The sequence below is a fragment of the Sorex fumeus genome, unplaced genomic scaffold, assembly GCF_029834395.1.
Source record: "Sorex fumeus unplaced genomic scaffold, SorFum_2.1 ptg000006l, whole genome shotgun sequence".
Classification (NCBI taxonomy): domain Eukaryota; kingdom Metazoa; phylum Chordata; class Mammalia; order Eulipotyphla; family Soricidae; genus Sorex; species Sorex fumeus.
In genome coordinates this window covers 68,046,844-68,059,369 of record NW_026606063.1, presented here as the reverse complement: position 1 = coordinate 68,059,369, position 12,526 = coordinate 68,046,844, and the positions used below count along the sequence as shown (strand labels likewise).

The 12,526-nt window shown below is 45.9% G+C and overlaps 2 gene segments (V, D, J or C); both read right to left on the bottom strand.

The window, feature by feature from the left end:
- Nucleotides 1-10,570, bottom strand: part of LOC130037606 (immunoglobulin kappa variable 1D-13-like) — a 34,036-nt gene extending 23,466 nt beyond the window's left edge. The window contains 1 exon segment of the V gene segment in view: nucleotides 10,519-10,570. Coding sequence covers nucleotides 10,519-10,570 — 52 coding nt within the window.
- Nucleotides 10,571-11,439: 869 nt separating this feature from the next.
- Nucleotides 11,440-11,919, bottom strand: LOC130037597 (immunoglobulin kappa variable 1-39-like). The segment is given in 2 exon segments: nucleotides 11,440-11,756; nucleotides 11,865-11,919. Coding segments are annotated over 2 exon segments (372 nt in total).
- Nucleotides 11,920-12,526: the final 607 nt, after the last annotated feature.

Here is a 12,526-nt window from a genome sequence, read left to right as displayed (position 1 = left end):
TTCCTCCTCCAGAATAACCCAATCCAGCTCTGATGCACCATTGGATGCATCATTTAGAAGGCCTCGGGAACATTCCCTCTATACCAAGACTCAAAAAGATTGTTTCCATGACTTCATGAGAGAAGAAAAGCAACTATCCATCCAGTACTGACCCATAATGCTTCCTTGCTGTGTAGGGATTCAAACCCAGGATCCCAATCACAGGAAACATGTTTTCTTTGTGAGTTACATGCCTGAATCTAGAATGATTTTGATCTTGCGAATTGCTCATGTTTTTCCAATGTCTGATGTCTCTATAATAATTATAATGGAGAGGAATGAAATACAACTAGTGCAATTCAGTAGCTGTTTTTCATTTGAGTTTAGTATAATTTACGACTATTCTGTCATGTCTTTAATGCAGTCATGCCTTGTCCTATACACTATTAAACACTGTTCTAGACTATTTGCAATCTAACTATGTGCTTTTAGGGAAACAACAAGCAACAACAAAGCACTCCGATTGGCCATCACTAATCATAGACTTTGGCCATGTTCATGTCACCTCTGGGGAGTGTCAGAGACTGACGTGGATAAGTCACTTGGTGGTTTATTGTAATCTGCCCTAGTATGAGTTATTTTCAATACAGAAATGGATACCTTCTTTCTTGGGGACACGGGAAAAAAAGAAGCTGTAGGCTTGCTTGAGGTCTGCAAATTACACCAAATTACAGAGATGGAGAAAAATCACAATGAAACAAATGTAAACTAAGTCCCTTCCTGTAGTCCTTGAAGTAAATTGTGTTTTCAGTTCCAATAGGGCTTAACTGTGAAAATGAATGACTAGCTCTTGACAATTACTGAATACTCGTTAACTATTTCTTTGGGAGTAATACAGGGGATGGTATTAGACAGTTGATTTCTATATGACTAGATGTGAAACTGATGGTTGTTATAATGTATGGTTTTATCTTTTATATGTTTTCACAAGTGTGAAAAACCAGTAATGTGCCCAGCACTGTGACCCACCCACCACAGAGACCAGCATCATGAAGGACAAGTCCTCAGACAGGAGCCTACGTGAGCCCGAGGGGAGCTGGACACAGCTCTGGGCTCAGAGTGACATGGGGGTTTTGGAACCCTGGGACTCAGCAGGTGCTGAGCAGGACCTAGAAGACATGGGTCCTCTATAGAACCGAGGCTGGGGACAGAGTCTATCATGAGCCTTGTCTGACAGGAGCAGTACAGGGATTCAGGTCAGTCTGCACCCAGGACAAAACCACCTTCTGTCCATTGCCAGATTCCCATGAGAATCTCAGTGAACAAGGGACATTGACTGCCCCATTGTCCTTTCCTGCTACAAGAGTTCATCTCTCAGAGGACTGTGTCTGCTCCAGTGAGAAAGTGTTAGAGAAATGAGGAATGACTAACAGGTGACAAGGATACAGAGATGTTCATCACAGATAGTTAAGTCCTAGGTACTATGATCCCATGAGATATCATGGATGATATTTTGGAAAAGACTGGAAAGCCCCAGAGATGAGCTGGAGCCTGTAAATATAATGGTGCATTTTGCGGGTGGAACCCGACTCTACATTCAGCTTCCCATGACCCCACTGATCAAGAGTGTCCTGCATAGGAAGCCACAGAAATGGTCAGAATCAAGCAGACCATGGGCAGGAGTGAGAGAAACCAGGGCCCAGCTCTGAAACACCAGGACCCTATGTGACCAGGATGAATTGGGGCCTGTGAGGTCAGGACAGGCAGTCAGAGCTGACACACTAGAGTCTCCATTAGGGATGTAAAGAAGAAGACCTGAAGGTGCAGGTGGAGGAGGTGAGAGGAACTGGGGAAGGGAGATGTGGGATGTGGGAGCTCTGAACTTTGTTTCATTGTTTTGGAGCTACACCAGGCAATGATCAGGGCTGCTTCCTGGCTTAGAGAAAACTCTTGAAGGAAACAGTATGGGGATCCCAGAGATGCAACATGAGTTGACCAAATGTGAGATAAGCATCTTACCTGCTCTACTATCACTTTGACCATGTATAAGACACTTTTTATATATAAAAGAACCAAAATTCTTGGGTATTACTCGAAAGGTAGAGACTTGAACAGGAACTTTTCTTTCAGTTTTGATGTGGAATAACTGAGATTTTACCCCTTTATTTTTTACAAATAATAGATTTCTGGTGCATCAGATACTTTATTCCTGTGAAACTGTGTCTACATTATCCATAGGAAAACTTTGGCTGTGTTGCATGTTCATCTCCCACATGTTCAGTATGAGATAATTCCCTGCTCAGATATTCAAAGTCTCAGAATTTTTAAAATTTTTATTAGTGAAACACCATGAGGTACAGATGTAGACTTACAAATTTTTGTGCTTGGGTTTCAGTTATACAATGATCGAGTTCCCATCCCTCCACCAATGCCAATTCTCCACCACCATGGATCCCAGTATCCCTCCCATCCCCCAACCTCCCATCCCACCCTGTCTCTGTGGCAGGGCATTCCCTTTTGTTCTCTCTCTCCTTTTGGGTGCTGTGGATTGCAAAAGAGATATTGAGTGGCAATCATGTATGTTCTATAGTCTACTTTCAGCATGCATCCCCCAACTTGCGAGGATCCTCCCAACACCCTTTATTTGGTGCTCCCTTCTCTATCTGGGCTGCCTTTTCCCCTAGCATGTGTGGCTGGCCTCCAAGCCATGGAGCAAACTTCCTGGTACTTATCTCAGCTATTCTTAGGTGTTAGTCTCCTATTTTTGTAACTTTATGTTCCCCAGATAAATGCAATCTTTCTATGTCTGTCCCTCTCTTTCTGACTCATTTCGCTTGGCATGATACTTTCCATGTAGTACCATTTGTATTTAAATTTCATGACTTCATCTTTTCTAACATCTACATAGTAATTCATTGTGTAGATGTACCAAAGTTTCTTTAAAAAGTCGTCTGTTCTAGGACACTCAAGTTTTTTTCCAGATGCCGGCTATTGTAAACAGTGCTGCAATAAACAAGAGCAGATGTCACTTAGAAAAGTCTCGGATTTTAAGGTAGTCTTGGGAGTCAACAACTCTTTGCTGTTTGTTGGTATAGCAGGTTAACAGAAATTTCATGTTTTTAGAAACAAGAACTAGAAATTTTCCTTTCCTGAACCTAGTGAATTGAATTCATTCTATTTACATACAAGTTTGACAGAGAAAGTATAACCATCTCTTAATGACAAGGCTTTATAGCTTTGATAACATAAAAATAGAAGAAACGAGGAAACGTTTGCTTATTTTTTTCCCTCATGAAACAGCAACTCTAGTCCTGTTCCTTCCTGCCTCTCCTTCCCTGGTGTCTGACATTGAGCTGTGAGAGATCCTGCTGTCTGCTGGACACAATGTCTTTGCTGCAGGAGGAATCACCTACGAGCAATGTAAGACTCTCAACCAATTAGGCAAGACGAATCTTGATTATTCTTCCTCAGCAGTAGGAGCAGTCAGGGGTGAGAGTGGGGAGAACAGTGAATCCCTCCTGACCCTGAGGTGTCCTTGAGGCTGATCCTGCCCAGAGGCTGCCAGGTGTGGTGAAGCATCATCTCAGGCTCCCTCACAGGAACACACAGCCTGGGGGTCCACAATACACACATGGGATTCTCTCACTCTGGGAAGCAGGAGAGGAAAGGTCTAGGTCCCTCAGGGTCACTTCTGGTGAGACACTTCAGGAGTCCCTCCCTCCCCTTGTCCTCACAGGACTACCCTGTGTGGTGCCTGTGGGGACAAAGGGTGTTTCCCTGGTCTTTTTATACTCTCATCTAATTCCCCTCCTGGGACTTCATTTCACATTCAGTAATGGTTTATCGTCTCTATCTACTAATGGTTAAAGTGAAATTAAGTCATGATGTCAGTTGCAGATGTGGGGACTGTGGCCAAACCCACAAACGTTTACAGCAGACAGCTTGTAATGCACTCATACTCACACTGCAGAGAATATGACCATTTGTGTAAAATCAGTATCTGAGAGCTACTTTCACAATTTACCCTCACACCCACAGGACTCACTGCCCCTGTTGATCATGGGACACTAACTCAGTTATTGTCCCAGTACTTCTAAGATCCAGGCTCTCTGCCTTATCAGTTCTGAGTTCTGTCTCCCATCTAGTGGCTGTTTTCTGATACAGCAACTGAAATGATTTCAGATGCTTGTGCCAGGGTTTCTGTTAGAAATCTTTCATAAGTGTTTGAAATAGAGATCAAAATACATATTATCAGTCCAGTCAATAAGAAGAAAAAAATTCTCTTCTAAATAAACTTCTCAACTAATGGGAAGTAACGATTAACAGGGGACCAGGAATTCAGGAGGGTTGTTTGTCACCAGTAGTTAAGCACAAGTTTTGTTCATCCTCACATGACATGAATATAATTTCAGAAAGATTTTAAGGAAATAGGAAGTGGATCATCAGCCTATGCCCACATCTGACAGGACATCACAGCAGGTGAGGATGCACCCTGTGAGATGCCCTCAATGAGAGGCTATAAAGGTGCTCACGTGTCCTCACTACTGGGGTGGCAATATGTGTGATAATTTTTAAAAATATCTATTAAAGCATGGTTTCCAGACTGTTTATAGTGACCAGGCCAGAACAAATGAACTTTGAAGGACACTGTCACCTATTCCTTCAGGAAAATAGTCTCTATAAATTCAATCAGGAGATCTGTTGCCATCCATGTCTGTGCTTCTGGGATAAGGAGAATAATGGAGCCTAAAACTGTTCCTTCACATTGTACCCAAATTGTTCATCATTGCACACCCTGGCTGCATCTGACACACCCTCACCAGGGGAGGCTCTGGGAGGAGCAGCTGGGGCAGCCCAGCCTCAAAAAGCTGATCTCTGGTGGGGCTATGTTCTGGTGTGTATCACTGTGGGAGGTGTAGTCCAATGTTGTCTACAGTAATAAGTGGCAGCATCTTCAGGCTTCAGGCTACTGATGGTGAAAGTGAAATCTGTCTCAGATCCACTGCCACTGAACCGGGAAGGGATATCTGGTTGTAAACTGGTTGCTCTATAGAGAGCCTGGGAGCTTTCCCTGGTTTCTGCTGATACCAGTTTAACCAATTGCTAATGCTCTGACTGGTCTTACAGATGATGGTGACTTTCTCTCCCAGAGATGCAGACACAGATGGAGTCTGGGTCATCTGGATATCACACCAGGAACTGGGGTTGAAAATAGAAACACACATCATCACCACCATTCATTGTACTTCTAGTTATTTTCCCTGAAGTCTCATTGATTGTCGAGTAAACCCTCATTTCCCTCCTACCTGGAAGCTGGAGCAGCAGGAAGCTGCACAGGGGCCCACATGTCCACTCTGCATGTGACAAAGACTGACCTTGAAGGGTGACACAGACTATTATTGAGTGTCCAGGCATGAGCTTTGAGCACTTGCAAATGAGAGGGGGCTGGGCAGGCTGGGCAGGTAGAGGGGGGAGGGTGTGTGTGGGGACCAGCCCAGCTGCAGGGAAGTCAGGGGTGCAGGTCCCTGTGGGGAAGTAGAACTTTGCCCACAGAGAACATGCTCCTCCCTGGGTCCCAGGAGGGCCCCAGTGTAAGCACGGAAGGGGGAGTTATCTGGTCTCCTGAGATTCAATACAAGGCTTCTTTCTCTCTCTGCCCAGGGACAGGCTCTCTCAGACCACAGCCTCACAGACCCTCTCAAGAATTGTAGACTCCTTCAAGCTCACATTTTTGGATCAAATTGAGGGCACGCAATCTTCTATTTAGCTTTGATATCCTGGTATTATTGGTGTTAGAGATGTCATCACTGCCCACCCGAAATGTACATTAACTGAAGAAAAACCGTGGGGCCGTGGTTAACAAGCTGTGTCCAAATTCATTCCTGAGAGACAGTCTCACCACTTCCACCTCAGGCTCAGATTCTCCACGTTTAGAAAGGCTCTCTATATTCCTAGAACCAAAAAGTGCCCTCTTTTCTCTTTGGAAAGTTTTCCATGTTCTTCAGTCGCTCTTTTCCTGAAAGATTCCCTTCTGAGCTGACCTGATACAAATGAGTACAGAAGGGATAGATGAGATGAGTTGCCTCCACCGAATTCCTCTTGAATACACTGTGCTCTTTCAGCTCACATCCAATATCATACATCTCATTTATTTCTTCTTCTTCTTCTCTTTTTTTTTGGACCACACTTAGCAGGTCCCTAGGCTTACTGCTTGCACTATACTCTGAAATCACTGCTGACAAGGCTCAATGATGGGGATGTAAGGTATCCTATGGGCCCTCCCGTTGATCGTCGATTTGCTCGAGCGGGCCCAGTAACATCTCCATTGGAGACTTTGTTGTTACTGTGTCTGGCATATCGAATACTCTCGGTAGCTTGCCGGGCTCTCCGAGAGGGGTGGAGGAATCGAACTCGGGTCGGCCATGTTGGCCGCTTGTAAGGCGAACGCCCTACCCGCTGTGCTATCGCTCCAGATCCTATGGGATGCCAAGAATTTAACCTGAGTTGGCCACATGCAAGGCAAACACACTACAGACTGTACTATCTTTCCAAAGATCTCATCTAACTTTCATGTCTCTCAGCAAGCCCAGGTGCAGTGCATTGAGAATCATGTAAGGTGAGAGTATAAACCCACAGAGAAATGACTCACAGGTCATAAATTGGGCATGAAAGTGAGCATGAGGGAATGCCCAACATAGGACCTACACTCTGATAGGGGCCTATGAGTTGGTGAGGTTAGAGTGCTTGGTGAGATGAGTCAGTATAATCTCTAGTGATGAGTTCCCCACTCCTACCACCCCCACCCCCATTTAATCACTGTTTCTTCTTTCAGTAGAATGCCCCTGGGAATGCAAACCAGCAAAATATTGAAAGGCCATGGATGATCCAAATCATTGATTTCAGGCTTCTTGATATCTTAGGAATCTCTTCCATGAACTGCTGGCCCAGCTGGTAGCTTTCTATTTCTGAGAATTCCAGAGTCCTGGGCAGGGTCAGAGATCCATGGAAGGTACCACAGAAAGTACCTGGATTCTAGTGGAGACAAGTTTCCTCCACATCATCAGCCTGTGACTGGGGCCAACCCTGTTGCTTCTGTCATACAGGAGAAGCACAGGGAGCCTCATGTTCTACAGGGCCCCTGACAGTACCCTCCAGAGTTATTTGAGGGATCACACCTGATTCAGACAGGAGAGATCTCCCCCTACCAAAAAACCCCATCCCCCAGTCCACTATAGATTTTTAAATCTTCCAGGGTTCTGCTCTCAATGGACCACCAGTGGCCCCATGAATAAACTTATAACCAACTCCTACTCTATGATTCCCATCAGCTCACTAACCAATGGACAATCCTGCACAAGGATTCATTGAGAAAGGGCAGAATAAGGGTAGCTAGTGGCAGGATGGGAGAGAAAGAGACCTCAGTTACAAAGGACACCAGAGAGTGTGAAGGCAGTGAACTGGGTATGTGTACTCAGAAGAGCACCTCCGATCAGCCACGCACTTTTGCCTACACTGTCTGCTCCAGAGGAGTTGCCATGAGGTGGTTATGATGACCAGGGGAGGGTTGGGGGAGAAGGAGAATGATACTTCAGGGTGTTCACACAATCCTGTTGTCACAAGAGGCCCTAAGACTGCGCATTCCACCACAGGAGCTTCAGATGGTGGTTAGCACACAGAGACTGTCTGAGCTCCTGTGGAAGCTTCCTCTGATGCTGCGGAGGGGACAGAGCAGCTGTCACCAGCCTGCAGAGCCTCAGGGGAATGGACTGAACAGAAGCTTCAGAACTAGATTCAGTCTAGGATGCCCTGAACACTCATATTGGCCCTGCAGGGACACTGACATTCTCCTGGAACAGCCAGGGGGACTGGAGGTTGGGTGGCATTGTGTTCCCCATGACACCTGAGTGGAGTCGCATAAGGACACCCAAAACATAACTATCAAGATCATAGTTCATTCAGTTTGATGGATTTCTGGTCAAAATTAAACAGCCAGAAGTTTCATCAACAAGTAATTGCTTTACAAGGTGAAAAAAGTTTTCTGAGTTCTCCTCAGCAGTCAGAATAGAACGGAGGAAAGTTTCCTCAGGACCAGCTTCTCTGGGTGCCCCTGAGACATACCCTGCTCAGTGGGTGCCTGGTGTGAAGCATCAACTCAGGATCCCTCACAGGAACACACAGGCTGGGGGCTTATACCACATACATGGGATTCTCACACTCTGGGAAACTGGAGAGTGAAGGTCAAGGTCTCTCAGGGTCACTTCCTGTGAGACCCTCCTCATGTCAGCAGGAGCCCCTCTCTCCCCTTGTCCTCACAAGCCTCTCTTGGAATTCATGCCTGTGGGGACTGGGAGGGGGGATGGGGTCAGTGCTCCCTGGTGTCCCTAAACTCCCATCTAATCCCCCTCCTGTGAGCTCATTTTACTTTAAGTGATTCTATTGCTCTATCAAGTCAAATTATGAGTCCTGGATGGGGATCAAAAGTCCATAGCAGAGAGGCAGGACAGGACTTCTATCCCCACAGCAGGAAAGGGTGATAATCTGGCTCCAACTCAGACTCTAACAGCTTTCATACTTTCCCACAACAGCTGCTGACAATGGACCTGTTACTGTCTCAGGTTTCTAGGATTCAGGGTCTCTCTTGCCACGTATGGGGTTTGTCTCCCATCTGGAGGCTGTTGTGTGATACAACAACTTAATAGGTTTCTGTTGACTAGCCAGACCTTGGGCTTTTTTCTATAGGGGAATTTTCACACAACAATGTGAAACAACAAAGTGTTGTTATTTCTAATAGAATGGTCAGCTCCTTTAGGAGAAATGACTTACAGGTGATCAGTGTTTATTTTCCCTCTTTTTATTTTTCCTCCTGACGCCCCACCCCACCCTGCTTCTATGACAGGCACCATTCTCTCTCTCTCTCTCTCTATATATATATATGTATATATATATCTTTCTCTCCTCTCTTTCTTTCTCTTTGGACAATATGGTTTGCAGCACAGATACTGAGAAGTTATCATATATATCCCTTTACCTGCTTTCAATACTGAGTTCTGATTCTGAGTGCACATGTCCAACTCTTATTGTCATATTGGAGGTGACCAGAGTTTACAGGAGAGCCCAGGCACAAATCGGCAAGTAATAGGGACTGTGATGCCAGGATATGTCATAAATGTTATTTTTGAAAAGGCAGGAGTGTCCTAGGGACAATGAGGAGCCTCTAAGGATAACGGTACATGTGGGAGTGGGATGGCAGAGAGCAGAGGGCTCCTGGCTCCTCTCTAGAGTTGCTAATGCAGTCTCATTCCTCCTTCCAGGATAACCAGACCTTCTTTGAGAATCACAGTGGATGCAACACCGAGGAGGCCTCACTATACTAGCTCTAGACTGACTCATAAAAATTGCTTCTGTGGCTTCACAAGAGACCAAACGTAACGATTTAATCATTGATGTTCTAGAATGCTTTCACGGTGTGTTAGGATTCAAACTCAGGGCCTAAACCATGAGAAACATATTTTCTATGTCAGTTAAATGCCTGGTCCTACAATGATTTTGGTCTGAGATGGTGCTGTATTTTCCAAGTTATGACTATGACTCTACAAATGGTAGTAGTGGAGAGATTAGAAATGCAAGTGATGCAACTCAATTTACATTTGAGTTTAGAATAATTTGAGCCTATGTAGCCGAGTCTTTAATGCAGCTGTGTCAGTCCTATACAGTATTCAAAACTGTAGTAGATAATTCCCCAACTAACAATGTGTTTTATGGAAACAATAAGCAACACCAGGAAAACCAGGCTGTCAATCATTAATTATACATTGCCCATGCTCATGTCATCAATCTGGGTGTCAGAGATGAACGTGAATAAATCCCATGGTGGGTAATTGTAAGCTGCCCTAATTATGAGGTGTTACCAGTTCTGAGATGAATATCGTCTCTCCTGGGGACATGGAAAGAGTAGATGTAGGCTTCCTTGGGATCTGCATGAAGCTCTGCATTAAAGAGATGGAGAACAACACAATGAAACGAATATAAATTTGCCCCACTGTCCAGTATTTGCAATAAATTGTACTGTTGTTCCTACAGGACTTTGCAGTGATGGCGAATGAGTTTCTTGCTTGAACAGTTACTGAAAATTCATTGAAAGTTTCTTCAGAAGTAAGACAGAGGTTGGTGTTAGACAGTTAATTTCTGTTTGACGAGATGTGAAATTGATAGTTGTTGTGATGTATGGTTTGTCTTTTATACAAATTTCACAAAGGTGTAAAACCAACAATGTTCCCAGCCCTCTGGCCCAGCTGCCACCCAGTCCAGCATGAAGGCCAGGTCCTCACACAAGGGCCTCTGTGAGCCAGTGGGAGCTGGACCAAGCTCTGAGCTCAGAGTAACATGAGGGTTCTGGAACCCTGGGATTCAGCAGGTATTGGGAAGGATCTAGAAGACAGGATCCTCTCTAGAGCTGAGTTTGGGGACAGTGTCCACCAGGTGATTTGTTTGACAGGAGCAACACAGAGGCTAACGGTCAGCATTGTTCCAGGGGAATACCACCCTCAGTCATTGCCAGTTTCCCAAGGGACTCCAGTGAGGAAGGTCCCATGTCGGCACCATTGTTCATCCTGCTACAAGGGTACGGCTCCCAGAGGACTGTGTCTGCTCCAGGGTCAGAGAAACTCCTACTCTACATTCTGCTTCCCAGGATCCCACTCACCAAGAGTGTCCTGCACAGGAATCCACAGAAAAGTGTCAGAAATAAGGGTGACCATGACAGGAACGAGAACAGGAGCACAGCTCTGAAGCCACCAGGACCCCTGTATGAGCAGGATGAACTGGGGCCTATGAGTTCAGGACAGGAGGTTGGAGGTGACACACTGGAGTCTCCATCAGGGACGCAGAGCAGAAGCCCTGGGGGTACTTGTGGAGGAGGTGAGAGGGTCTGGGAAGGGCGGACTGGGATGGGGGATGGCTAAGATGGCTCACATCTTGTGAGCCAGGTGCTGGGGGCCTGGCTCCCAGAGAGCACAGCAGCCCCAGAAGGAGCAGTAGGACAGGGAGGTGTGTGTTCCCCGGCTCACAGGAGGTGACTGTCCTCTGTCATTCCGAGGCTACTAGAGATGAGATGTCCTCGACCTGTTCCACTGTCCGACCCTGGATGAAAGAGCTGTAAAGTACTTTTATTTTGTTTCTGTGTTTGATTCTTTGAGTTTCACAGCTGTGAGTGCCCAGGGCTCATTCCTGGCTTAGGGAAACTCCCTCAGGAAATAATATGGGGTCCTGTGAATCAAAGTAGAGTTTGTCACATGCATGGCCAGGTCTTACCAATTGTACTATCTTTTCCTCGTTATATGTACATCAAAAGCAAATTCCGTTAAGCTTTAAGCCTGACTGCATCTGATACACCCTCAGCAGTGGAGGCACCAGGAGGAGCAGCTGTGGCAGCCCAGCCTCACACAGCTGATCTCTGGGGGTTTATGTTCTGGTGTGTATCACTGTGGGAGGAGTATAACCTTGTTGACAGTAGTAAGTGGCAGCATCATCAGAATTCAGGCTGCTGATGGTGAGAGTGAAATCTGTCCCATATCCACTGCCACTGAACCGGGGAGGGACGTCTGGTCCCAAACTGGTTGCACCATAGATGAGGAGCCTGGGAGATTTCCCTGGTTTCTGCTGATACCAGCTTAAACTACTGTAAATGCTCTCACTGGCCTTGCAGGTGATGGTGACCTTCTCTCCCAGAGATGCAGACACGGATGGAGGCTGGGTCATCTGGATATCACATCTGGCACCTGAGGTAAAAATATAAGTGTAGGTCATTATCATGAATCATAAGTTAGATAATTTCCCTGAAGGACCCAGCAGTCCAAGTTCATGTAAACCTGCATTTCCCTCCTTACCCGGGAGCCAGAGCAGCAGGAAGCTGAGGAGCTGCACAGGGGCCCTCATGTCCATTCTGGGTGTGACAGAGACTGACCCTGCAGGGTGACACAGATTATTATTGAGTGTCCAGGCATGAGCTCTGAGGACTTGCAAATGAGAGGGGGCTGGGTAGGCTGGGCAGGCAGAGGGGTGTGACCAGCCCAGGTGCTAGGAAGTTGGGGGGGAGGTTGCATGTCCCTGTGGGGAAGCAGAACTTTGCCCACAGAGAACATGTTCCTCCTGGGCCCCAGGAGGGCCTCAGTGTGAGCCCAGAAGGGCGGTTCCCTGGTTCCCTGCTTCTCTCCCCTGGAGACAGGTTTTGTCAGAACACACCAGTATAGACTTCTTCAGGAATTGTACACATTCCTTTGATTTCTCAAGTTTGTATATAATTGAGGAAAGGGAAATTTTGTCTTTGGTTTGGAATTGCATTATATTTTCCTAAACGTTATAAAGAATTAAAATTTTATGTTTTTCTATTTTATGGGGTGGGGACTATATGTCAGTGCTCAGAGAACATGGCAGTCACTGAATATCACGTAGCCATGGGGATGAGCATTTCAATGCCGGGGACCAAGGATGCAAGGCTATTGAGATGCTGCAGTGCTGGAACTGTCAGGCCTATATCTGTAGGTACTCT